The sequence below is a fragment of the Vicia villosa genome, linkage group LG4 (assembly GCF_029867415.1).
Source record: "Vicia villosa cultivar HV-30 ecotype Madison, WI linkage group LG4, Vvil1.0, whole genome shotgun sequence".
NCBI classification, from domain to species: Eukaryota; Viridiplantae; Streptophyta; class Magnoliopsida; order Fabales; family Fabaceae; genus Vicia; species Vicia villosa.
Genome location: NC_081183.1, coordinates 8,628,832 through 8,656,405, shown reverse-complemented (window position 1 = coordinate 8,656,405; position 27,574 = coordinate 8,628,832). Strand labels below are relative to the sequence as shown.

The following is a 27,574-nucleotide window of genomic DNA, read 5'->3' as shown; positions in this document are numbered from 1 at the left end:
TAATAAAAATAGTAAAATAAAAGTAAAAATAAGAATAATATAAAAAAAGCTTAAATACACTTTTGGTCTCTCTGTTTTGTTTTGATGTTTTTTTAACTTGCTTCTGTAATTAGTGACAAAATTCAATTCTCTCACAAATTTGTGAGATATTTCATATCCCTCATTAATTTTATTAAAATACTACATAAATATTTATTGAATTTATTTATTGATTTATGTGCTATCTATACATGAACAAATTGATACTTTATATCATGACTAAAATATAAAAACAATATGTTGTACCGATTGATATACAAATTCCTTGTTAATCGACTTAAAAAAAATTTTAGACAAGTGTATCTTTGATAACCAACTAACTTTTGTATCAGGGAGATCTATTATTAACAATGTTATGAAAACTATTGAAGTGGTTCACTAAATGAAGTAAATAACAAGAGATAAAGTTGGTGAGGTAGATCTTAAACTTGACATCAACAATTCTTATGACAAAATTGTTTCGGACTATCTTAGACCACCTCCAGCGGTGGTTCTTCACATGGGTTTGCCAGCATGGCAAACATTTGAAGATAATTTTTTCATGGCATCATAATTCCACCTGGCCATCGCATTACAATTATACAACGGTTCTTTTAATATTTTAAAGTTTTAATAATAAAAGTAGCCGTTGTTAACGGTTAGTTACTTTTTTTAAGCTATTTTTTTGTTATAAATATAGTTTTGTGAAAAAAATTAACCAACACAAATTTTACCAACACTTTTATTTTCTCTTCAATTTCAAATTTCTCTCTCACAATTTCATCATTTTAACTCAAATTTTCATTTTTTTTTACTTCAAATTACAATTGTTTAGGTCAAATGGATCCTAATCATTTTCATTATCAACAAGCTATGTTCAATTTCATGCAAAATTATCAAAATCCTAATCCTCAAAATTCTCAAATTCCACCGATGCCACCATTTTCTACTCAAGTTCCACCATTTTTTACTCAAGTTGGCACTGAAAAAGAAGAAAGGGTTGTTGTTAAAAAAAAATCTCGAGAGCACTTTACAAGGGATAAGGATATACTACTTATCCAATCATGCCTCAATGTTTCAAAGGATCCAATTGTGGGAGTTGATCAAAAGACTGAGAGTTTTTGGGTAAGAGTCGCTGCCAATTATAACGAGTATCGTGGGCAATCGCGGGAAAAGTTAAAGGAACAATTAAAATGTCGATTGCATCGAATAAATAGCTTGGTTCAAAAATTTGTTGGGTGTTACAAACAAGCTGTTAATGGAAAGAAAAGTGGGACATCGGAGAACGATATCATGGCCGTTGCAAATGCATTTTTTGCTCAGGATCAAGGTACAACATTCAATCTTGAGTACGCATGGCGATTGTTAAAAGATGAACCTAAATGGATGGGAGAATCGATTGGAAGTTCTTCAAAAATAACAAAGACTTATGCTAGTGAGGCATCATCGGAGAACCCAGATACACCTTCAAGTTATGAGTTTAACTCATCATCATCAATGGAGCGTCCAATGGGACAAAAAGCAGCAAAACGGAAGGGTAAGGCAAAGGAAATTTCAAATGCAACGCAAGATGCAAGGAATAAAAGAGTAGTGTCAATGGAAAGACTAGCGCAAAGTAAGGAGGACGAGATAGAATTAAAGGTAGTGCAACTAATGATGAAAGACACTTCTACTATGAGCGATAGTCAACGAGATATTCATGAAAAATATTGTAATAATATGAAAAAAAATATGGAATGTAGTTAGTATCACTTATGTAAAATGGTCATTAGTACTACTTTAATTTATCAACACCTATGTAACATGGTCATTAGTACCACTTTAATTTATCAACACCTATGTAACATGGTCATTAGTACCACTTTAATTTATCAACACCTATGTAACATGATCATTAGTACCACTTTAAATTATAATAAATATTATGTTATTCAAACTAGCCGTTATCCAAACTAGCCGTTATTCAAACCATTATATATACTACCACTTATGTAATTGTTTTCCCATTCTCATCTTATTCTTCTCTCATTATTTACTAAAATGGATTCAGACGATTCAGATAATTACGATCAAGAATTTTGGGAGTGGTTGAAGAAGAATTTATGGACGACAGTGATGAAGAACAAGAGGTTCAAAATGAACTTCAATCTGGAAGTTCCTCTAGGCCAAAGAGAAGAACAATGATAGATCGAGGTCGTGAAGAAGGGCATAATCGATTGTTCAATGACTACTTCTTAGAAAATCCAGTATACACAGATGTTCAATTCCGAAGAAGGTTCAGAATGCATAGGCATGTATTTCTTCGAATTGTAGATGCCCTTGGAAATCATGATGAATATTTCCAAATGAGGGTCGATGCAACTGGTAAAATGGGTCTTTCACCATTGCAGAAATGTACATTTGCTATTCGTATGTTGGCGTATGGGTCTGCTGCTGACATTGTAGACGAATATGTTCGAATCGGTGAAAGCACTTCAATTGAGTGCTAACAAAGATTCAGTCAGGGCGTGAATTCTGTATTTGGGGCTGAGTATTTGAGAAAGCCTAACAACACTGATGTTGAACATCTTTTGCAAATGGGAGAGTCACGTGGCTTTCCAGGTATGTTGGGTTCCATTGATTGTATGCATTGGGAATGAAAAAATTGTCCTGTTGCATGGAAAGGACAGTTTTGTCGAGGTGATCATGGTAAGCCCACAATCATGCTTGAAGCAGTGGCATCACAAGACTTATGGATTTGGCATGTTTTTTTTGGTATTGCAGGTTCAAACAATGACATTAATGTGCTAAACCAATCCAACGTGTTTAACGATATTTTGGAAGGACATGCTCCCAATGTGCAATATACAATCAATGGGATACCATATAATATGGGGTATTATTTAGCAGATGGTATATATCCCGAGTGGGCTACATTTGTCAAGACCATTTCAATGCCACAGGGAGAAAAGAAAAAGTTATTTGCTCAACATCAAGAATCAGCTAGAAAAGATGTGGAGCGGGCATTTGGAGTGCTTCAATCTCGATTTGCAATTATACATGGCCCAGCACGTGCCTGGCACATGGACACCCTTAAGCATACCATATATGCATGCATCATATTACACAACATGATTGTTGAAGACGAACGACATACATATGGAGGTAATTTTGATTACTCTTATGATAAAGTGGATGACAACAACTCAACAACCGAAACATTTAGCGGTCCTCATCCGAATCTTGCAACAAGACTACAAAGAAGAGCAAGTATTCGAGAAAAACAAGTTCATCGTCAACTTCAAGGAGATTTAGTCGAGTATATTTGGGAATGTTTTAGACATGTAGATGATGAAATTTAAGTTTAATCTATTATGTGATGTTATTTGTTTTTATTATTTTTAATTATATGTCATGTATTTGAGATTAATATTAATTATCATTTAAAATTATAAGTTTAATTTGAATTTTATTTATTTTATATCAATTTTAATTTAAGTAATTGAAATTATTATTTTAATTGCTATGAAATTTAATATGAATAAAATATTATTAAATAAAGTAAAATTGTGGGACCCAATATGGGTTCTTAAGAGTTGCACCATTGGAGCGAAAAATTAATTGAGTTGCTTGCTGATGTGACTTAATAGGTCCCACAAGGAACCCAAAAATAGGTTCACTGTTGGAGATGCTCTTAGGGATGTACTCGTAACAATGGGTTTGTCATAAATGAATATGAAAGATAATGCTTTGTGTGGAAAACCATGAATTATAATATGAAAATGACTATAATATGAATTATAATATGAATATGAAAGTTTTTGGTGCATGAAAGTATTCTGGCCGACTGTTCATGATCGGTATAAGTTGAAAACAAACCCTCAAACTTATAAAAGAAAGAGTCTCGAAATCATTTTTTTGAGTAGTAAGTGTCTTTCTCAAGCAAAAAGAGAGGTGCTTATTAACTCCATTCTTCAATCTATTTCTTCCTATATCATGAGCATTCTTCAAAAATTTAATTGCTTTCAAATATTCTAAGTTTGGTAAACAAACTTGAAAGTTCATAAAAAGTTTATGTAACTTGATCACACGTCTTTTCAAAGTTAAGTATTTTCATAGGTGTGATTTTCTCGACTAAGTTATTGGGCACAACCCTAGTCATGCGCGGCAAAATATTTGGAGTTAAAAGTTTATTGTGTCTGGTGGATATCTGTGGAGCATTGATGAGAAATATTATTTTTATTTGGATCATAACTGGTTGTATGATACTCCCTCCGGTCTCAATTATAAGCAAACATTTAATTTTTAGATTCATTCAACAATCAATGTATTTAGTCTAATAATAGACTAAATACATTGATTGTTGAATGAATCTAAAAATTAAATTTTTGCTTATAAATGAAACCAGAGGGAGTAATGAGGTGTGCTAGGTTGACACCCAATTATCTTACACAATATTTTACACGTAATTTTTTCTAAGCATAAACCTTGTGACACAAATACCAAGGCAAAAGAAAATTATTAAAAGAAACAAATGTATAGCTAACCGTATCATTATACGGTGTTGTTGTAAGTTTTGGTGTTAATATAGTATCATTTCTCTATGATAATACATGGTTGGTAAACTCATAGCCAACCATCTCGATAGAAGACAATATGAAAATTTCTGATTTGATGGTTAGCAATGAAAATAAATGAAATACTAAATTGATTCACTCTTTTGCTAAAAGTGTAATGAATAATATAAAGTCAAAAGTCAATTTTGCCACAATTTAGCGAGATTATCAATGAATCATAGCCCTTAAAATTGAAACACATTGATAATGTAAAAAAGTTTTACATCGTCAATAAATCATAGTTGTTATAATTTTATAAGTATTTGAATATTTTTTTAAGGACAAAACTTAGGTACAATTCTTTAGGTGTGGTTCTTACTTTTTTCCAACGAAAATATGACAAATATACTTAAATATTATTTAGTGAGTGAAAATAGGAGAAATTTTCATACTTATAAGAGAAAATTATACACTTGTTATATTTTTATTGGAAAATAGTAAGAACCACATCTAAAAAATTATACTTAAGTTTTGTTCTTTCTTTAATTACATATAAAGTGTACTTGTGAATGATTGAGATGCACTGTGTAGTTTTACACAGACGGTGCATAATAATTAATCTCATAAATAATATTATGTGATTAAATAAAAAATCAAACATATATAAAAATTTAACTGTTATAATTCACTGATCGTGTAAAAATGTATTCCTTCTAGCCATAATAATAAGCAAATATTTTTTTTTAAATTCATTAAATAATGAATGTATCTAGTATACTTAAAAGATCCGATACATTCATTATTCAATAAAATTTATAAAAAAAATATTTGCTTATAATTATGGTTAGGTGGAGTATTAAATCATAAATTTTATAAAAAATACTAAAATTTTTAATAAATTATTAAATTTATAAGGGTGTCAGTGTTAGTTTTACTAGATAGTTTTATTTTATCATATAAATCTTGAAAGAGTGTCGGTGTCAGTGTTAGTTATTAAATTTTAATAAATTATTAAATTTAAAAGAGTGTCAGTGTTAAGAAAAGAAATTCATCTAGATTCATAGAAGGAGTAAGATTCTACGGATGAGGTCAGCAACACTCCTATTTTCAAGGCAAAAATACGCATATTTTATTATTTTATGTTATTTGAACGAGAAATATGCCTATATTATCTATAACAAAAATTAATTTTGACGATATGATCCAAAAAAATTAAACTTTATTTTCTAATATAACTGACACAAAAAATATAAACTGCAGTTAAGTAGAACAAGGACAACCTCGTAACGCCAACACATAATAAAAACATTCTTAATCCATTCAAACAATCTGATCATCACTGACTCAGCAAACTCTCATTCACTTCAATTTCCAATAAACGCATCTCTCTCTCTCTCTCTCTCTCTCTCTCTCTCTCTCTCTCTCTCTTCAATGGCGGATCACAACCAAAAAGCTGAGATCTTTGAACTCAACAATGGAACCGTGCAGCTTCTCATCACCAATCTCGGTTGCACAATCACCTCCTTCTCCGTACCCAACAAAGATGGTTCTTTTCTCTTCTCTTTCTCTCTCTTAATTTTCATAATTTTTTATGATCTAATGCTGATTGTTTTGTCTCTATCATGAAGGGGTGTTATCCGATGTTGTTCTTGGTCTCGACTCTGTTGAATCCTATCAGGTTTGAATTTACCAAAAAGCCCTCTTTTTTAGCTTTTATTTGTAATTGGGTTGTTTAGTTTTCACTTGGATCTGTCTTTGTCATTGATGTGTATTATGTTTCCCTTTTCAAAATTCTGTCTTTCATGCTTCAACATTGATAATCCTATGAGAAATTAGAATTTAATCATGGTCCCCTCAAGTCGGTGTGGATGTCTGACACCGACACAAACACGAACACACTTTTTTTCAGAGGTGTCGGTACAGGTTAAAACTGCATCTAAGACTTTTATGTGCGACGATGCGATTGCGATTGTGGACGACAATTTAAAACTACATGCAAAACATATATGTGTGATTTTTTGATTTTTTTTTTATGTTGTTTGTTCCAAGCAGAAAGGTCTTGCTCCTTATTTTGGCTGCATTGTGGGTCGGGTTGCGAACCGGATTAAGGATGGAAAGTTTAAACTTGATGGGGTTGAGTACTCTTTGCCTCTCAACAAACCCCCAAACAGTCTTCATGGTATATATCAATTCTATGAATGCGTAATCTTTAATTCTTTTTGAGCTCGATTATGAAATGTTAACATTCGATAACATTCGTCTGGTTTGAAGTCGAGTTTACAACAATTTATGATTTCTGCTTGCTGATTTTCTGATCTCTGTTCAAATTTTAGGTGGAAATGTTGGGTTTGATAAGAAGGTATGGGAGGTGATTGAATATAAAAAAGGCGAAACTCCTTCGATCACGTTTAAGTATGAAAGTCATGATGGAGAGGAAGGTAGTGCTTATTTCCTCTTTCCACCTCGCTTTTAAGTATTGTATCTATGGAGCACTTGCATTTTAGATTAAAGGTGTGTCTGACTCACCGACATGTAGCACGCACTGGCACTTTAGATTGAAGACGTGTCTGAGTGTCTGACACACCGACACGACACAACACTGACACTTGTGATCATGTAAAATCATTTTTATTTCTCAAATTATTACCAGTGTTGTATCTGTGTGTCACGCTTCATTGTATTACATTCATTATGAATTTCCATTCCATTTATCTTATTTTGTTTTTATCGTACAAGGTTATCCTGGAGACGTGACTGTTACCGCAACTTACACACTCACCTCAAGCACGACTCTGAGACTCGACATGGAAGGAGTGCCTAAGAACAAGCCCACAATCATTAACTTAGCTCAGCATACCTATTGGAACTTAGCTGGCCATAGCTCAGGCCATATACTTGATCATTCAATCAAGATACCGGCTAACCATGTAACTCCTGTAGATCAGAACACAGTGCCAACCGGCGAAATCATGCCAGTGAAGGGTACACCTTTTGATTTCACGTCCGAAAGGAGAATAGGGGACACCATTAATCAGGTTGGACTAGGATATGACCATAACTACGTCCTCGATTGTGGCGAAGAGAAAGCTGGTTTGAAGCATGCTGCAAAAGTTAGAGATCCATCGAGTTCAAGAGTACTTAACTTGTGGACGAATGCACCCGGTATGCAATTTTACACAGCAAATTACGTCAACAACGTAACTGGAAAAGGAGGCGCTGTATATGGAAAGCATGCTGGATTATGTCTCGAGACACAAGGATTCCCTGATGCGGTAAACCAGTCGCATTTCCCGTCTGTTGTGGTTCGACCGGGCGAGAAGTATCAACATTCTATGTTGTATGAGTTTTCAATTGAATGAATATTGTTGGAGAGTTTGAGTGAGTAATAAAATAAATAAGGTAGACTTTGTTCTGCTTACTATTATGGTTTAGAAACCGAACTTTGGTTGCTCATAAAACTTTTACTTGTGTTTAAATAATTGTCTGAATTGTTTGAGAGACTCAGTTTTAAGAGCAAATCATGAATTGTTTCATTTTAATAATTCATAAATGTAGACATTAAAGTTGTCTCAAATTTTTGAGAGACCTCGGTAAGAAGTTGAAGTTAGCTTGAGTTAAATCGTGAATTTTTTAAGGGGTTTTATTTAATCATAAATTAACCTTGGAATATGTGTATGGAGACTAGAGTTATTAATCACAAATAGCAGACTTAATCAGAAGACTTTAAAAATGGGATAGCGGATAGTGGACTAACTGTTATTTGACTATTTTTTGGACTAATTATATGCATTATCTATATTACACGGATAGTGGACTAACTGTTATTTGACTATTTTTTGGACTAATTATATGCATTATCTATATTACACGTGTTTAATATAAAACTAAACAAATAACCCAACACGCATATAAGATTTATAAATTCAAATATCAAACAACAAAGATTTATAAAATAAAATATCAAAGAACAAGATCAAGTTAAATCATCATTTTTATGCTCTATTCTTTAACCGGTGGAGTGGTGCTAATTAAAATTGTATTTATTTAGCCTAGAGATTGTAATTCACAATTAAAATTGTATTTATTTAGCCTAGAGATTGTAATTCACTCTTTAAAGGTAAACAAGTTTGATGTTCCAGGCGTGCCTCTGCATTTAATATTTTTGCACAATTAACAATCGAGTTGGTGGCTTAACGAAACAAAGTGGTGTTGACATTCACTGTTTAAAGGTGAACAAGTGAGAATATCGTGGGTTTGAAACCTCGCCTCAGCACTAATGTTCATGCACAGCTAACGGAAGTGGGATACCGCGAGTTTGAATCCGCTCCAGATGTTTGAAACCCGTGATATCCTTGGGTGCAATTGATAAATCTGATGGAGACACTTTTTGCCATAGCTCATTCATGAAAAAGTGTGTGAACTTGTACACATAAAAATCAGAAGACATCCTATTTAACATCAAAAATTTGACAGCAGTTACATCCCTTGAAAAAGTGAAACACCTATAAAATAACAGTGCTTCCAATGTTGAACTATTAATATTGATTACACTTTTTGACCTGAAATTCCATATAGCCAATACCCTCAACTAAAATATTGCATTGGTAAGTTATAACCATCCATATTTTCAAGTCATGTCCTATTCTAATAAACCATACATCAATCATGCATTTACATTGTGCGAACCAATTCGAGCGGTAATGTTTCCATTGCAAGCTGAAAATTCAGATTAAGAGAATTATTAAATTATCCTTCACAGTGAAGATTGATTAGTGATACGAATGAGGATAAAATATAAATGTACTTACCCAGAGTCTTGGAGTTCTTGAGTCAGACTTCTTTTGCAATTTAGATAGCTCTGATTGAAAGCTTATAACAATTGCAACTTTGAACTCAATTGAAAAGGGACTGCACCAAAATACAAACAAAAAACTAACAGAATGAGTCCTTAAGATTCAGTATGCACCATCTCCATGCTATGAACCATGAACACCTCTGAGATTAGACAATAATTATCACGAATGAGACGACACACATACCCAGCGAAGATTGTTGGACAGGTCAAAAGTCGAGGAAGTATTACATAGATAGGCATTGTCAAATTGCGACACACGTTACCATCTGCTATCTGCTCAATAAAAAAGAGAATAAAAAACTTGTTGTAAAGGGTGACATGTTCTTATACAAATCCAGCATCACTTGCCTGAGTTGTTTGAATCAGTGAGGTTTCATTCACAATTTTCTCCCCAATAAGAATAGATTCAACGCGAAATAACTGGATGTCGATCGAATGAATTGGAACTGCTGATGCTTCGACAGTTAGTTCGCCATTAATAGGACTGGACAAAGAACACTGAGTACAGATTTTTCCTGTCACCCGAAATCCACCTATTCAATAATAACTTTGCATGAGCCACAAACTTTTCTCATTGACGCTTTCGAAGAAACAGAATTCTTTTCTTTTATATATTTTATAACCAGATTAAGAGAACATGCGCACCGGACTTTAATTCAGGAAGAAGAGGATGTCTTTGAGTGTCTTGTGTAATATAAAAGATGACCGTCTCTGGAGATATTGGTCTTTGTAGAAGATCACCTGAAATTTTCCACACACAGAAGAGACACCGGTGACTATGGTTATCAGTACCTTACTATACATGTGAGTTGAATCTCGATTTGATACAAAATTGATTTATAATAATACAGTTCCGAAAATAGTTTGTCTGATTCACAATATAAATCTTGATTCGATAACCATGATTATAACATTCACAGATACATAAAAATAAAGAATAGGAGATAATGGATTTATACCTTTATCACTTTCAATAATGAACTCCGTCGTTGCTGATAAAGATTTATACAAGTATCCGCGAGAAATATCTACAGTCGCTAAATACTATAGAGGCTATCAATCACCAACCAGCTAAATTATGTGAAACTTAAAAAGACAAAAACTAAAGAAATAAGTTTACATAATTGCCTATGAACTTTTGTGTTCAATGAAAGATTAACTAAAGTTTTGCAATGAAATTATATCAAATTTAGACTTTTTTTTAATGAAATAAAAGAGATAAAAACAAACAATAGTTGGAAAATTAATAAGTTCATCATAACCATCAGTTGCACAACATGAACATAGCATTTTCAAACAACATTTTACCATTTTACCTGGATACTAATATCTGTCCCATGGAAAGTCTCATAAAACTTTTCTAAATTCTCTTCCTGTCTAAGGTTCAATGAAAATGGTATCTGCTAGAAATACCAGAAAAAATATTCTTAAGCAATCACACCATATTAAAATGCTTTAAACAGATACAGCCATTGACTATTGATATATTACCTCTGTCGTGCCCGAACCGATCTTTCCGGAAGGCTTAATCTCAACGGTCCTCTTCCTGTTTAGAAGATGATCATAAGACATTCTTCAATGATTAACTCATCTAAAAAGACTATTTAGAGTCAATTGAATATGATAGAAAACATTGTTAATTATTTAGATATGGCCTAGCTAATTTTGAAATGAAAGAAAACCAATAACAGAAGTGAGTTGTTTAAGTAGCTGAAGAAATAGGATCTTAAAGATCGCAATACTGTCTTGATATGGTTTTTATGAGGCAACATTACATAATTACTGGATGATTAAAAATCTAAGACAATCACTAATCAATTGGTGATCGAATTAAAATGTAGTTCTTCATAATGTAAACAAATTTTACGAAGACTTCTAATAACATTTTTCCATCTTACCACATCATAATAATACTACTTAAGATTTGTTTGTAAGATGATGGATTTGACTCTTCTAAAGTAAGGAGATAGCAAAGTGAGGAAAAAAAGGGTAAATATTTCGATATCCAGCTCCTATAAAGTACATTGAGCAACTCAAATAAGAATACTTCATGTGCATCATAACAAATCATGGGCTTGGCTTCTTGAAGTAACAATCCTGATTTACTCACTTTAGTGGAGCCAAACTCAAAATTTCAACATGTCCACGATTTCTCATACATGTTTATGCAATATCAACTATTGATGAATGTTCAATCGAAGGTAAATATCATACACTTCAGATTCTTAAGTAAATTGCTCACTTTTGAGAAGCCTGATCCTAGATTTCTACTTAGAATTTGCTTATACTATTCATGTTAACTTAGTGTGTATTTAGTTCTTTGGGGAATAAAATTGATTTTAAGTGAATTGATTGTGTAAAATTTATCATGCCTAAAAGTGAGTTGAAAGTAAAGTGATTTATATTTAGATAAATTCTTGCAAAATTGAATTAAACAAATAGCATGTTTGGTTTGGATTTTGGAAGAGCCAAAAACTTTTTTATAGGTGTAGAATTGATTCTGGAGTGATTTTGAGGTGTTTGGTTCTTCTACCTCAAGAATTGATTCTACTTGAAGCTAGAATTTATAGCTTATGAATTTAAACTTGATTTTTACATTGAAATTTGTTGCTCAACTCACTTTTATATAAATGTATCCAAACATAAATCAATTCTATTAAACTCAATTATGTTAAAATCAATTTTACCAAACTCAATTCTGTCAAAACCCGTTAATAGAAACACACAAAATATTCTAGAGTGAAAATCCATTCCTCACATTCAAAATCAATTCTAAGTATTCCGAACTAGAAACCAAATATATACTTATTGAGTATACAAGAAACGATTATTTAGAGAAGTGATTAGTTGACTTACAGAATTGGAATAGGCTTAATAACACCATAGAATGACTCAACAACCCCAGCTGATCCTCCACGAACCTTCAATTATTTCAAACCCAATAATCTCACAAAAATCAGCCAAACAAAATTCCAAATTCAAAACCCAAACTCATAGCAACTTAACATTCACCCATTATTAAAACAAAATTCAAATACCCTTTTGTTCAAATTGAACAACTTTTTGCAAAAGGGAATAATTTCTGCAACACAGAAAGAGTGGTACCTGCAAATTGACGGATCCTTTGATAGTGATACGAATTCCATAGTGTGAAATTGAAGACTGTGTTTCTACAATTATGTTTCCTTTCAGAAGCTCCTGAAAATTCAAATCGGCAAAAACTGATTCAATATGCATACAAATAATTGTGTCTGTAGAGAGAGAGAGAGATAGAGAAGTGGAAATTACGGAAGGGCGATAGATACGATTTGAATGAGAGAGTTTGAGGTGAACGGACATGGCAACAGAGAGAGAGAGAGAGTTACTACTGAGTTTTAAGCTTTGTATCTGTTATCAATGGCATGAAACTATCATTCGTTGAAAAGGGCATCTTTGCAAAGGAGAAAAAACCACAATTTTAAATGTATCTTTGCTCCATAAATGTCATTTTTACTTTTAATTGTGATTTTTACTTTATTTATTTATATTAAGGTTTTCGATGCAAGAAAGTGTTATTAAAAGGTCGTCGAAAAAAAGACTAATCGTTAGTTAGTTCAGTGGTGATTAACGTTGAATATAACAGAAAGAACCATGATTTGATCCTTTCAACTACGATCGAGTACTCAAGTGAAGAATCCCGATGGTCGCACGTCTATGTCTACGTGTACCTAATATTTATGGGTGGTAATCCTATCTCACGAATCTCTAAGAAGAAACAGACAGTAGCTCGTTCATCCACATAAGCAGAATATCGTGTGGTAGCTACAACTACCACTGAAATCGTGTGGATCATCAATCTTATTTCAGAATTGCACATTATGTTATCTTAACCACCTAAGCATTTATGTGATATTGATGTGATAATGTCAGAGCCACGTATGTTTATTCTAATCCAATTCTACATTCAAGAATGAAACATATATACATGAACTATCATTTTGTTCGAGTACATTTTCAGGCCAGAAAAATTTCAGTTAGTCATGTGTCACCAAAGGATTGAATTGCTGATCTTCTCATAAAGCCATTACCAATACCACAATTTCAAGAACTTACGAGAAAGATGAAGGTCATTGACGATACCTTCATCTTGAGGGGGCGTATTGGACCATAACTAAATCATAAGGATTCTTAATGTGTTGCAATCACATCTTGTACATTATATGCATATCTTTAACTTGTATTGATTTTATTTATTATAATTATTATTATATTAATTTGCATCAATTATTCTCTTTGATAGGCACATACTTTTGCTCTATATATGTAAAGGCATTTCGGTCAAATAGAATAAGCTTTTGAATAACAATATCACTATCTTATAATCCGGACCCGACCTGAACCCATTTGGACGAGTTTAGGGTTCAATTTTTCATCTTCGACGGAGCAGGCGGATAACGAGTAATTAGTAGGAATTCAAGTTTAGGTTTAAGGAAGGTAAAATTGTCTCCACCCCGCCCTATTGCCACGACTAGCCACCACCCCATCCACCAACTGCCCTACCATTGATAAAAGCATATTATTTAGAAGCAATTAAATTTCCAATCACCTTTGCCAACCTAGCAGTCATAACTTTGGCTACTAGCTTGTACAAAGATCCCATAAGAGATATAGTAACAAAGAAAGAAGACAAACTCCTATGAATAGGCTAACCTCGAGCATTGTACGACACCTAAAGAGCTTTCCTAAATCTTGAGAAGCTCGAGTCTTATCTGCCAACTCCTCCAAATTCAGACCCTCCACCACATCTTTTATATCCCAATAATTAATTTCATCAACACACCTGTAAATTTTAAACTCCAAAGAATCCCACTCCTCTCTGTTCCACACCTTAAGCCAAACTTTAAGAGCTTTAAGCTTATCCTTAAAGATACACGCCATCCACTATTAACTTGGGGGACCAACCTAAGAGCCCCTAACCCCTCCACAAAACTAGCGTTACCCAATAAAAAATTACTGAACAGAAACGAATTCATCGACATCCTATTTGAATGGTACCATCTGAACCATATCTCCCCGGCATGGGCAAATCCAACAACATCATGTCATCCATAAATGCCTCGAACTCAAGATTATCAGCCATCCCAAACACATGAGGCCTTAGGCTAACCCCTTCCTCTCTCTAAAGTTAAGCATCGAGTTAAATTCACCAAAAACACACCAGGTTGGCACCTTAAACCAGTTTTTATCATGAACCAACCTGACCCACATAACTCTTTTATCAGTTAAGGAACACTTAGAAGCTTGGAATACTCATTAACAACTAAGCACGACCTGTAATGGACTCCCCAATCTAGACAGACTCCCAGATACCCAGGGTCGGAGAACAAAAATCGGGCTTTACCTTTCACACCACATAGAAAGCAAGCCCCCACTATTCCCAATAGATGGGCTAAAACTCCAACAACAGAAAGTATTACCCCAAAGAGAATGACATAAACTATCCTCATTCTCCCCCAACTTAACCTCTCTAATAGGAAAAACGTCTCGATGATTACCTTGAATAAGCTCCATCACCTTTATTTTTTACTACTCCCCATAAATCATTCTATAATCGTCGAACTCCCCATAAATCATTCTATAATCGTCAAAAACCCTATTGAACATTTGTTCTTAAAACATCTGAAGAACCATCGAAATAAAAAAAAAAAGCCTAATGTATCAATAAATATAAAAGAGAATGCATAATTTGTTATATAAATGGACCTAATGTATTAATAAATATAAAAGAGGATGCATAATGTATTATATAAATGGATGTTTTTACATAGGGTTTTTAGTACATTACCTATGTATTAGAGGACAAGCTGATTATCAACTCAAAAAAAATTATTCAACATCACATTTACTTCCATGTAGAAGAGGATGTACAAAAAGCTATCCAAGCCAAAAGCTCAACAATTATTAGTAGAAAGTTTTTCACACTTAACTAAATATAATATTCATTCATTACATGACATGAAATAAACATAACATAAGAAGAAAAAAAAACATCATATTTTCTTGGCAATGAACAAGCCCCATATCTGCTCACCAGCCACACCTCTCATCTGCTTAGCCTTCCATCTTTTAACAATTTCATTGTAATCATCCTAAACATATAAATTTCAATAACTAATTAATGCTTTAAAACCCATGAGTTAATTATCATATATAAAACTGAAAAATGAATTCAAAGTATTCATGTCCAAAGTATATTATAACAAGTTCACCTCTGAGAAATCATCAATGAAATCAAGTTTATTATTCTCAAGGCCATTTAACTCCATTTGAAGAGTTTTCAAAAACTAAAACAAAACAAAAAATTTGTTAGAAAATTAAAATGTAAATGTCAAGAAAATTAATTCATATTGTGTTACATACCAAATTGGTTTGATCCTCAGCAATGACATCATCAAATCCAGCATTCTCAAGCATCTGTCATGGAATTTTTTTTAAAAAATATAAATAATTTTTTTTATAAAAATTCATTTCTAAATTATTTAATATCAAAATTCAATATACTATCATACCTTAAAATATGCATTCATGTCATGGATATAATATCCTCTCTTTTTGATATAATCTGCATATTCCAATGAAAGACTTCCAACACTTTTGCAATAGTCACTAATTAAAAGTGTACCTCCAGGCTTCAACCATTTATAAAATGATCTAAACAATGTTGGTTTATCCTATATGAAATACATAAAATAATTTTAATAATTAAATTTTCCAAAAAAATATTTTTTCAAATATATCAAATAAAAATTTTCCTTACTTTGATGTGTATCAAGGTGTCGCGAGTGTAGATTACATCGAATGTGTTTTCAGGATATGTTTTTTTAGTACAATCAACACATTCGAATTCTACCGCATATTTGAGACCGATGACGCGTTCGATGGCTAGAGAAATCATGTTTATGGAAAGGTCAATGGCAACCACCTCAACATCAAAATTTTCAGCCATGTAAAAGGCACCTCCTCCTATGCCACAACCAACATCTAGTACTTTTTGACCTGGCTTTAGGTCTAACTTTGCCACAATTTCTCTAGTTGTTTCTGCTCAAAGAATAAGCACTTTTTTTAGGTTAGAAATATTTGAAATCTACAAGTATGCGGATTGATTGAAACAAAATACAAATGGCATCTTTGACATTTTGCGGGGTTGATAATATGGACATGTCCCGTCTTTTTTTAGGCGGATCAAGTTTTTAAGTTCGCATTTTATAATATGCTCATTCTTCTTTTACAGGCTTTAACAAGAATTGTTTTTCAAATTTTAACATTTAAGCGTGCAAGATCTGCATGTATATTCTATCTTCATTTTTTAGGTCAGTGTTCTCAACTATGTCTGTTTCGTCCCACCCTATTTTTTATTTGTTTTTGCGAAACATATTTACATGAGGGGCAGTCCCATTTGCCACCTTTATTTCAAAATTCTTACCAAGTCCTCCGGTGCTAACAAAACCTTGACCATAAACATGTTGATAGAGTAAGATGTCCTTATGATTATACTCAACACTATCTAAGAATCTTTGAAACCCTCTGTCATCTTGAGATTTAACTTTTTGCCAAATCCAACAAATCTGCATCACAAAAATTACTAGTAATTAATTAATTAATCATTTTTATTGCATGAAGAAAAAATATATTATATAATAGTTTTTTTTTTTTAAATTTCACATCACCTGATTTTGATTCTTCTTATGCCTAACATAGGCTCCAATGCATTTGCAACCAACAAGTGAAAGCTCAAAGGAATTCCCATTTTCATCACTTATTTGACACTCTTTAAATACCTATACATAAAATGGGGAAGGATAATAATTAAAATCAAACTCTTCAATAGTATGAATAATGACACTTATAGAACAAACCTTAGTGTAAAATCTTGGTTCCCTATAGTGAGTTGGATTGTATTTTCTCTTTGAATCTCCAGATCTGTGGAAACAAGATTCTCTAAAGAATATATATCCATCAACTTTTAACCATTTCACCATTCTTTCAGCTAAATTTTTAACCTGAAATTAATTCATCAAGAGAAAAATAAAAGTCATAACGGGTTAATATTTTAATTTTATCAAATTAAAATTTAAATATAAATTTGAAATACGAACCATTTGATTTTGATCAGACGGTTGAGATTTGTTGATTGGAGAGTATTTTGATTTGGTCTAATTTAAATTTGAAAATTCTATGCCTTAATATAGAAAAATAAAAAGGAACTCACTTCTTGATCTGAAAGATACATGAGTAACCAATTTGAGAATATTAAATCAACTGATCCTTCAGAAATATGCAAGTTTGGAGATGTCACATCAGCACACATGAACTTCACATTCTTGTGGTGCCCATTAGTATTTTCATTCTGCAAAATTTATATGACATTAAAGGAAATAAATTTTTAAGTATAATAATTTTACAATAACTGAATTTTGAAAATTATTAACCATAAATATTTAGATATAAGCACAAAGATATATCAAATACAATACTAACATTATTATGTTAAGAAAATGATATGATTAAATATATATACATATATATATATATATATATATATATATATATATATATATATATATATATATATATATATATATATTTACATATGTCGAACAACAACACATTTCAAACACCAGACACATCTTTACTATGCAGTGTTAGACTCAAATGTATATATAATTAGTTAGAGTGATAATTAAGTGATTTACTTTCTTTATTGCAGTTTCAATGAAATCCACAGCAAGCAATTGTCCAGCTTTCTGAGCCAATTCAGATGTAAATCTTCCAATACCTGCTCCAAGCTCTATAACTGATTTTCCTTCATATGCTGGTAATAGGGATAGTACCTATATAATTTAAAATAAATTAGTAAAAAAATAACATTTGCACTAATTTAATAAATTAACTTATATATATATATATATATATATATATATATATATATATATATATATATATATATATATATATATATATATATATATATATATATATATATATATATATATATATATATATATATATATATATATATATATATATATATATATATATATATATATATATATATATATATATATATATATATATATATATATATATATAAAAAGATACTGATATATATGTTGTCGATTTTAAATATAAAATTATGAGATCAGAACCAAAATTATTTAAATTTAAAATAAAAAATTATTAAAATAGAGATAAAAATTATGAATGACTTAAAATAGAATAACCAAAATATTAATTAAATTTATTTTAAAAATCCTTAAACTTTTATTTACAACACTAGTAGTGGGGAAAGATATTATTAAAGTGGGGACAAAATTAAGATTCCAATAATTAACATCACAAAAGGAAATTGTGGGGGCAGCCGAGTCAATTTAAGATTCCCTAGTCCCTACTGTTTGTTTTGCAATAATTTTATTTGTATGAAAAATTACTTATGTATTTTTAAACCAATTATTTTCACAAAATATTTTTGCTAAATATTTAGAAAAATTCTGAATAAATAAAATTTTTAAATTAAAATTCAAAAAACATAATATTTCCATCAAAATATAATGGTGCAATGCAAAATCATCCATATTAAATATTGGTTTAGATTCTAAAAGTTTCAGCTCAAATTTTAATTATTTTACACCAACCACATGTAACAATTAAATTCTATATAAATAAATAAAGTATATTGAAAATAGAAAAGAAAATATTAATATTAGAGTTAGTTAGTTATTTATAGAAATAAGAATGAGTTGTACATACTTCTGGTCTCTCTTCTTTGTCGAGATGAGATGCGTTAGAATCGAGCATCATTGACTCAACTGACAAATCTGCACAATGTTCTTTCCAATAACTTCTCTGTACTTGACGTTCATCTTCTTTAACTTCTTCTTCTACCATAACATAACCTCAAAAATATTAATTATAATAATAATAATTTCTATATATATGTATAATTATATAATAATTAAAAACAAACAACAGAATTCACCTTGTTTCATTATTGCTTCTGAATTAGCCATGTTGTAGAATGGAGAAGAAAAATGAATGTGTGAGAGAGAATGAAAGGAAGAAAAAAAAAGTACTCAATGGCAGATGTGTTGTAATTGCTTAAATAAGCTATATGGCTCTTCACACTTGCCCTTCCTGTTTCTTACACCAAACAGAAATTCACAATCAAGACTATGCAATAGGTGAAACTTTTTATTTTTTTACACTAAATGGTATCCACTCATTTCATTTTAATTGATGGGTTTTAGAAAAAAAATGTTATTTATAATTTAAGTGTCCTTTTCAAATTTTAAAGTTACACTAATTAATATTTTTCAACAATTATATATATATATATATATATATATATATATATATATATATATATATATATATATATATATATATATATATATATATATATATATCTATATATCTATATATATATATATATATATATATATATATATATATATATAACAAAATATTTAATTCACATCATTAACTAGAAATTGTTGGTATATTAATAAAATTGGAAAAACTATAAGAGGTTGAGTCATTTGTGTCTAAGTATAAACAGTCTTATTAGCTTGCCTCTGACAAACTTAACACGAGAGTTCATAAAATAAAGAGTTAATAAACGTTGACACTTATCGATGACATTTCTAGATTCTCCAAAATATGGCTGAAAATAATGCTAGACGGTCTTAATTTAATCTCTACAAAAAGAAAAAAAAATTGTTACCAAAAAGGTATTGTCACTTAAAACCTGTTGTATAATAGCCATGATTCTGCTTTTTCCCCGCACTCAATACTTTTAGGGAAGTACTAGAAAAATATGTTTATCGTCTACCATTCCCCTACCATATACACCACAAAAAATCAGACACTAAACGCCTTTATGTATCAAACACTTTCTTGTTGGCACAAAATTTGTATACAATCGCCAAAGGAAAATTTTTATCCATGGAGGGGTCTATATTTTCTAGAGAACCTGCCAATTCAACGAACCTTTAGATAAGTTGTATCAAGAATATCTTCTATGCAATATCGATAACCACTACAAACTTAAAACATGTTATTCTTTTCAAACTTCCACACAATTTTATCAACCTAAACAAGTTCAAACGAGAGTTTCAATAACTTTTGTCACTTTTCCTTCTTCAACGAAACTGTGAATCAATTTAGTATTCCATTGTTTTCCATTATTAACCATGAAGTCATAAATTGTCGGATTGCTACTAATTGGATGGTTGGCCATGGATTTACCAACAATGTTTCTTCATTCAACCAATTTTGACCCTAAACTAAAATAGTCTCTACCAAGTCGATGCTCTACTTTGACCCACTTTGTAGAACGGATTTAAATTCTAAATACTTCGCCATACATAACTTGGATTGTGACTAATAGATGAGTCAAGAAAATCACATAGGAAAATACTTAGATATGAAAAGATGTGTGATCATGTTATTTGGATTTGATATGAATTTTCAAAATTGTTTACCAAGCATAGCATATTGAAAGCACTTTTTTTTATCATTCTTATGGAGAGTCGTCTTAAACTTTAGAGAGGTCATGTGTAATAAGATAAAGTTAGCTTCAGTTGAGTCATTACTTTTTTTAAAGAGCCTTATTTAATTGTAAATTGGTCGTGGAATATGTGTATGAAGGTCCTTCTTGCCATAATTTAATCATGAAAAAGTGTGAGGCCTTATGTTGAAGGTCGTCTTGCATACTCTCAAACACAACCATGTTCTTATGCACAAACAAACGGTCCCAAAAAACTCAATAAATGCCTATAGTCTGATCTCGATTATATAAAGAAGTCAACTAGCTAAGATATCTTACTTAAGTAACATGAGACTAAGAAATTTTTTCAACTATCACATAATATGAGAGTTGAATTAAGAAACTTTTTCAAATTCATCAATATAATAAAATGTTGACATAATGTTGCAACAAAATATCCAAAAGATAAGATCAAATTAAATATTAAGGTTCTAATAGATTCTATCACAATTATAAAATATTTTTATTTAGGATTCCACTTTTCATATGAATTTTCATAAAGTTTTATTTATATTGCAAAAGAATCTTGAAAAAGCCGACAAATTGGCAATCTCCATCAGAATCCAAAGTGGTATCTGATATTGTGGTTGAGAATTAAGGAGGATAATGGACGATTATGAGCATCACATGCATTAGTCTCATATGAAACCAATAATAATGGAGAGTAGGGCATAAATAATTGAGAGGTAACATCAAAAAAATAGTAATTGCCCCATGGGAAAAAGGTTTACCTTATGCAAGATATAGTATTGCATAAAAGGAAAAAGAAGCAAAACAACATAGTATCAACAATAAGAGCTATGCTATTTTAAACAAGGTTCTTTTAAGTTTTAATACCATATACTACACCTAATTTGTTAATAAGTAAACAATGCCGACAAGAATCAAGATGAGTTAGAAAATTATTTTAAAAGAAATATGTATCTTTTATATTATATAAAACTTAGAGACGATAGAAAGATCAATCCGCTCTTTTTCGATCCGCCCCGTTACTAATCCTTCTAAGAAGGAATTGACTAATTAAAAGTGTTTGATTAAGTTAGTTACTTCAATAATGATTGTCACTAGATTTAGTAGAGAAGATCACGGTTCAATTCTCTGCAAATACGATTCAAAGTGGCTGAAAGCACTTGATATCAAAATTTACCCCTGAACCGGATTAATCAGTCTAGTAAATCAGGTACTAGTAGTAAAAATCAAAATAAAAGGGTAGAATTAAAAACTTTACCATGCTAATTTCATCAATATTTTTCTTAAATATATGAATTGTATTATTCTAAAAATAATATAAAATTAAAATATGAGACTAATAACTTTATCAAAGATAATAAAAAATTATTATTCATATATCCATATTTATCTACTTAAATTTATTTAATAAGTCAACAATTTAATTAAAAAATCCATGAGTTTGTCAAATTTATCAACCCTCCGAACAACCTCGAGGAATGGTGGTATGTTTGTAACAATAACAGTTCTAGGCAATGTATCCTTGTCCTGAAGGCCGATATCATATATATATCTTATATTTTATTTGGGAAGCGCGAAACTAGATCAGATTCAGGAATATCTCTACCTCTTAAAAACATCATTCATAAAATTCAGCAGCTTTTGATTCTCATGGGACGTAAAACCACAACCACATCTTGTTCTTCCATGGAGGATTTTTGAATCATAAAAGCTTTCAATATTCGTATTAATCTCTTCAAAACTCCTAGAATCATTGAAGTCCTATGACATCCTTAATTCTGCCGGTTGCTGGAGGATTTTTTGAACTGTCAATGTGTTTTCTCCTGGCCTTCGTAGATCATGTGTTGTGGCATTCTTCTTCCTTAGCAGAGTTCACTGCAGTCACTAAAGCTATGGAAATTGCGATAGATAAGGGTTGGAATAAGTTATAGATTGAATCAGGTTCTCTCAATGTCGTCCAAGCTTTCCACAAGTCTTCTTTGGTGTCTTGGCAAATTCATATCAGATAGGATGCTTGTGTTTATTTCTCTGTGAATATAAGCATTTATGTCTCTCATATTTTTAGAAAAGGGAACTTTTGTGCTTACTTTTTGGTGACTTTTTGGCTAATATCGGTTTAACTCGTAACTACCTAACTATTTTTTAATCTATATCTATGGACATTAGGAAGCATTTTGTACAATACAGATTAGGAATGTATTTCTATATATTTTCTAATTTTTCTTAGGTTGATTTTTAAAGCCTTTTAGAGAGGGTCTTGGTCTAGTCCTCCTTTCGTTTTTTAGTTTCATTTATTTTATTTTTTTAATATAAACCTCATTAATAAAAATTATAAAAAATTTGAAACTAAATTTATGAAACGAAAAATAAGTATATTTATTAACTTTTTCTCTAATCTTGTTTTAAAATTTTAAAAAAATTGTAGTTATAAAAAAAAAAGAACTTAACCTATGCATTTGACGTCTAATTCATAGCTTCTATAAAAAGAAATTGTCAAGAGCATTAAAATGACTATTATGCAAATCAAATTGGGGATGTAGTTGTCTTCTTACAAAATTTAATTAAAATAATTGAGTTTACTATTTAGAGAACTAATTTGTTTTTGTCTAAATGAAAATGGGTATGACACCCAAATAGTGGAGAGAGATGATTGGTAACGTGACTATCCTTCTTTTTCTTTTTTCTTTTTTCAAAGTATAGTATATTAATAATTGATTACTCTTTTTCTCATGATGATATTTCTCACACTACAACATTTTTGGCTTTAGGCAACGGAACAATAGCCAACAGCTTAAAAACCGTTGCTTAAAAGGTAATAGACTGCGGTTTTTATGCATTGTTAAATTTCTAGATATTTTGTTGAAAAGCGTAGTATATTCACCTTAAACTACGGGTTTGAAAGTGTGGATAAATCAAACCGTCGCTTATGTACTTTAAGCTACAGTTTTGAGCGGTGGTCATTTGTTGTTTCAAAAGGCAACAATTGCCAAGCGCCACCTAATAGTAATCACTACGGTTTGCATAAAAAAATCTCGCGAATTTAAATAAAAGGCTTTATAAAAGGTTCACACAAGAAGACTCGAACCGTGTAAGTAGCCACTAGTATCTCTCTTATATTTTAATGATTTTTTTATTTATCTTGTATATTTGTAATATTACTGCTATTATTATTTTATTTGTTTTATAATACATTAATTGTTACTTATATTTCCAGAAAAAAAACTTTCCACTGTTACACATCACAATTATTCTATTGTTTAAGTTTGAATTTGTTTGAAATCAAATGAAAAAAAAAGTTTGAATTTGTTTATGATAAATCAAATATATTTAAAAAAATTATTGTTTGTGATTGTTTAAAAGTATAAAAAATCAACTTTTTAATTTTAAAAAATTTATTAAACAAAAATTATTAGAAATTTGTTCTCAAATAAATAAAAATCGAATAGAGAAAACTTTTGTCCTATCTTTTTAAAATAAACAAAAATTATGATTAAATAATAATTTCTTGTGAAATCGATAAATTTTATAAATAATATCTAAGATATCTTTTTATATGCTCATAAATATAAAAAAGTTGCACAAAAATAAAATAAAATGAAAAATTAGAGATTTTGTTCAATGAGATATATTTTATATCTTTTCAAAAGATGTGTTTTAAATTTACCTAAATAAAAGTTATACTCAGTTCAGAATGCTAATAAAAAAATTATATTATAAATTTTTTCTTAAATAAATAAAAATTGAAAATAGAGAAAAAATCATTTTATAATAATATCTATAATAACGTTTAAAAATAAATAAATCTTATAGCTAAATAAAAATTTGTTGTAAAATTGATAATTTTGTAAATACTAATATTCGTAATATCTTAAATATTCTTAATAAAAAAATCTGAAATATTTAAATGGTTTTGATTTGAATATATATAGCAACTGATAATATTTTATTTAATATAATTAAAAATTAGTTTTAAATTTTTTTTCATAACCGTGTAATATACTGTTTTTTTTCCAATTATTTTTCTCTTGTAAGCTCATTAACGACCCTTTCCTGTCAAACCAAGTTCTTCATCTTCTATCTCTTCGCACGGCCAAACCCTAAATTTCAAATTGCTTTTTTCTAACATACGGGCAACAAAGATTAAAGTTAATCGAATGGTGGTTCCTCTTGTTTCTGTCTCCGACTCCCATCTATTGCACAATTTGGTCAATCTATCATACGCTCTAATGAAGATTGAAAGGCAAACAAAGGGTGGATCCTCTCGTTTAAATTGAAGGGTAGTTTCCTCCCTCTTCAATTAAAGGTATTTTTCATTTTCAACTTATCTTTTCAAAGCTTTCGATTTTAATTTTTTGGTCTTTTCATGTTCCCCATTCTGAATAAATTATCTCTCTATTCATAGATTTCAAAGTTGTAGAAATTTCTGAAACTAAATAGGTTTGTGGAATTAAAGAGGAAATTTTTTTTTGATGTTGTTTGCTTCACTGCTCAGTGGCTTTGTTGCTCTTTTATTACAATGGCTGCTCGTCTATTATTCCCCAAATTTTCAAGAAACTTGGCACTCCAAATGGAACAATTGATCCAGCTTCTTGAAATTTCCCAAATTAAAGTTCAATTTTTTCCAGGCTTCCAACTTACGGTGGTTTAGGTATGACTATCTGGCCTCCTTGGTGACTTGTCCACAAATTTTATTATTTCTATTAACAACCAAAATGTTCCTTTCAGGTATAATCTTTTGTGCGAGAAGTTTCGGTCACATCATTCACCGGATCTCTAGTTCATTCTGCTTCTGTATTAATTTGTTGAACAAGAGGAAGTGTAATATTTGTTAGTCTCATAACTTGTTTTTTTGTCATGTTTATTTGTCTTGAAACTAATCTTATTAATGTGTTTTTCTGGACAGGGAGGGGGGAGTCAAATGAATGATAAGGAAATTAAATTGTGCTCTTTCTATAAGTTATGACAGGTACTTCAAACAAAATTGTGTTTGAATATGGAAATTTTAACTCAATTATATTTTAAAAATATTGAAAATGTTCTTTTAATATGTGAAGTTTTATGTATGGTTATCAATATCCTATTGAGTATGCAAATTGTATCTTCATTCAATACAAAAATAAACAACCTTGAGATGGATCTCTAGTGTGTAACTATTTATCTATTTTATACATGAATCTTATATTGAGTCTCAATTCATTTTAATGAATTATTATCAAGGTTTTTGATGTAGTCTCACTGATGTCTATTTCTAGTACTCATTGGGTGTTGTCCCACTTGTAAGGTTTGATCGAGAAATCGAGAAATTAAATAAGTGTTATCGTATTGTTGACTAATGGTATTGTTATCTTCATTACTTCTAATATTGTGTTGAAATTTTAATTGCAGGGACAATTTCTACTTTCTCTATTGTTGGATCAATTGAAAATAAGGCTTGTATTCTGTACTCAAATGAAACTGAGGACTAGCTCCAATAACAAAGCATTTTTAATTTTTATATTTTTTCTTATAATTCCAAGTTGAAAAAAAATATTCTATTTTTTTAGAATTCTAAATGGAAAAAATATTCCATGTCATATTATTTATGTAAAAGAAAATAACTAGACCAAGTGTATATGGAAATACAACAAATTTTTAGCTTTATATTCTATATATTTTTTTGTAATGGAATTTTTTAATATAAATAATAAAGTTGAATTTGATCATTAAATTGTAAGTCATAATCTAAACAAATAATTTCTGGTTTTAAAAAATTAAAGGCATTAAAAAATGTAGTATTAAAAGTAGGCAACACTTTAAAAGTATGGCCTAAAAAAAACCGTGGACTAAAACTGGGGAAGAAAATAATCTAATAAATAGGCTGCGGTTTAAAGGTGTAGCTTAATCAAACCGCGGTCTAAAGCTATCTCAAGAACCGCAGCATATTCACACACTATAGGCGACGCTTTTTGGTATTTGTGGGCGAAAGTGCAAAAACCGTAGCCTATGTGAATAGGCAACGGGCGCATATTCCACGCCTAGATAACCGTAGCCTGAAGTCTTATGCTACGGTTTTTATACATATGGCCGCGGTTTTCGGTCATTGCCTAAACCCATTTTTGTTGTAGTGTCAATAGAAACAAACTGTAGTATCCAACCCTCTTCCTTTACATTTTCTTTAAAACGGGTTGAAATTCACATGCTGTGACCCACATGAGCTTATTCATTCATTCAATCATATAAGAATATTGGAGAACAAGCATTGAAGAATTTGTTAGTACTTTATGGATATTTATTAAACATACTCATTGCTTTTGAGATGAGAAGGAAAATCATATGATCTAATTGTTTTAGTTTTTTATTTGATGATGCAATTGGTTTGATTTATGAAAAAATTTAAATATGATTCAATCATATTTCATATTTGCATACAATTTTAGTCCCTTTAAATATTTTTTTAAAAAAATAGTCTCTTTAAAATTTTTTATTTACACTTTTGGTCCCTCTTGTTTACGTCCGTTAACAGAGCTGATGTGGCACTTACACGTGGCAGTGCCACCTGTCAAATTGCTAACGTGGCATACCACGTGGCCAAAGTCAACATGATAATTGAGTCCATAAAATTTCGTAACAAAT

The 27,574-nt window shown here is 30.6% G+C and overlaps 4 protein-coding genes and 1 long non-coding RNA gene across 6 annotated transcripts; 3 read left to right on the top strand and 2 right to left on the bottom strand.

Moving 5' to 3' along the window:
- Positions 1-858: 858 nt before the first annotated feature.
- Positions 859-3,359, top strand: LOC131596753 (uncharacterized). The gene is made up of 4 exons (XM_058869496.1): positions 859-1,559; positions 2,598-2,623; positions 2,671-2,855; positions 2,961-3,359. Exons 1-4 carry the CDS (start codon positions 859-861, stop codon positions 3,357-3,359), a joined length of 1,311 nt encoding a protein of 436 aa, XP_058725479.1.
- A 2,488-nt stretch (positions 3,360-5,847) lies between these two features.
- On the top strand, positions 5,848-7,971 carry LOC131594439 (uncharacterized). The gene is made up of 5 exons (XM_058866571.1): positions 5,848-6,099; positions 6,182-6,231; positions 6,606-6,732; positions 6,887-6,991; positions 7,290-7,971. Exons 1-5 carry the CDS (start codon positions 5,985-5,987, stop codon positions 7,910-7,912), a joined length of 1,020 nt encoding a protein of 339 aa, XP_058722554.1. The 5' UTR covers positions 5,848-5,984; the 3' UTR covers positions 7,913-7,971.
- Positions 7,972-8,974: 1,003 nt separating this feature from the next.
- On the bottom strand, positions 8,975-12,854 carry LOC131594440 (uncharacterized). Its single transcript, XM_058866572.1, has 11 exons — positions 12,697-12,854; positions 12,514-12,606; positions 12,265-12,329; positions 10,900-10,954; positions 10,725-10,808; positions 10,368-10,452; positions 10,054-10,149; positions 9,739-9,941; positions 9,593-9,681; positions 9,362-9,461; positions 8,975-9,269 (listed from the first exon to the last, which is right to left on the bottom strand). Exons 1-11 carry the CDS (start codon positions 12,745-12,747, stop codon positions 9,225-9,227), a joined length of 966 nt encoding a protein of 321 aa, XP_058722555.1. The 5' UTR covers positions 12,748-12,854; the 3' UTR covers positions 8,975-9,224.
- A 2,419-nt stretch (positions 12,855-15,273) lies between these two features.
- On the bottom strand, positions 15,274-19,571 carry LOC131598773 (phosphoethanolamine N-methyltransferase-like). The gene is made up of 12 exons (XM_058871344.1): positions 19,424-19,571; positions 19,195-19,325; positions 18,141-18,278; positions 17,657-17,794; positions 17,304-17,447; positions 17,115-17,225; positions 16,871-17,012; positions 16,205-16,485; positions 15,957-16,118; positions 15,808-15,861; positions 15,657-15,731; positions 15,274-15,536 (listed from the first exon to the last, which is right to left on the bottom strand). The coding sequence occupies exons 1-12, from the start codon at positions 19,452-19,454 to the stop codon at positions 15,438-15,440; spliced, it is 1,506 nt and encodes a 501-aa protein (XP_058727327.1). The 5' UTR covers positions 19,455-19,571; the 3' UTR covers positions 15,274-15,437.
- A 5,427-nt stretch (positions 19,572-24,998) lies between these two features.
- Positions 24,999-26,931, top strand: LOC131598772 (uncharacterized). 2 transcript variants are annotated; one of them, XR_009282387.1, is made up of 5 exons: positions 24,999-25,265; positions 25,455-25,610; positions 25,688-25,780; positions 25,866-25,928; positions 26,348-26,931. It is a non-coding gene; the product is annotated as an uncharacterized LOC131598772 (long non-coding RNA). The 2 variants fall into 2 exon arrangements; XR_009282388.1 differs by having other exon boundaries at positions 25,688-25,789.
- Positions 26,932-27,574: the final 643 nt, after the last annotated feature.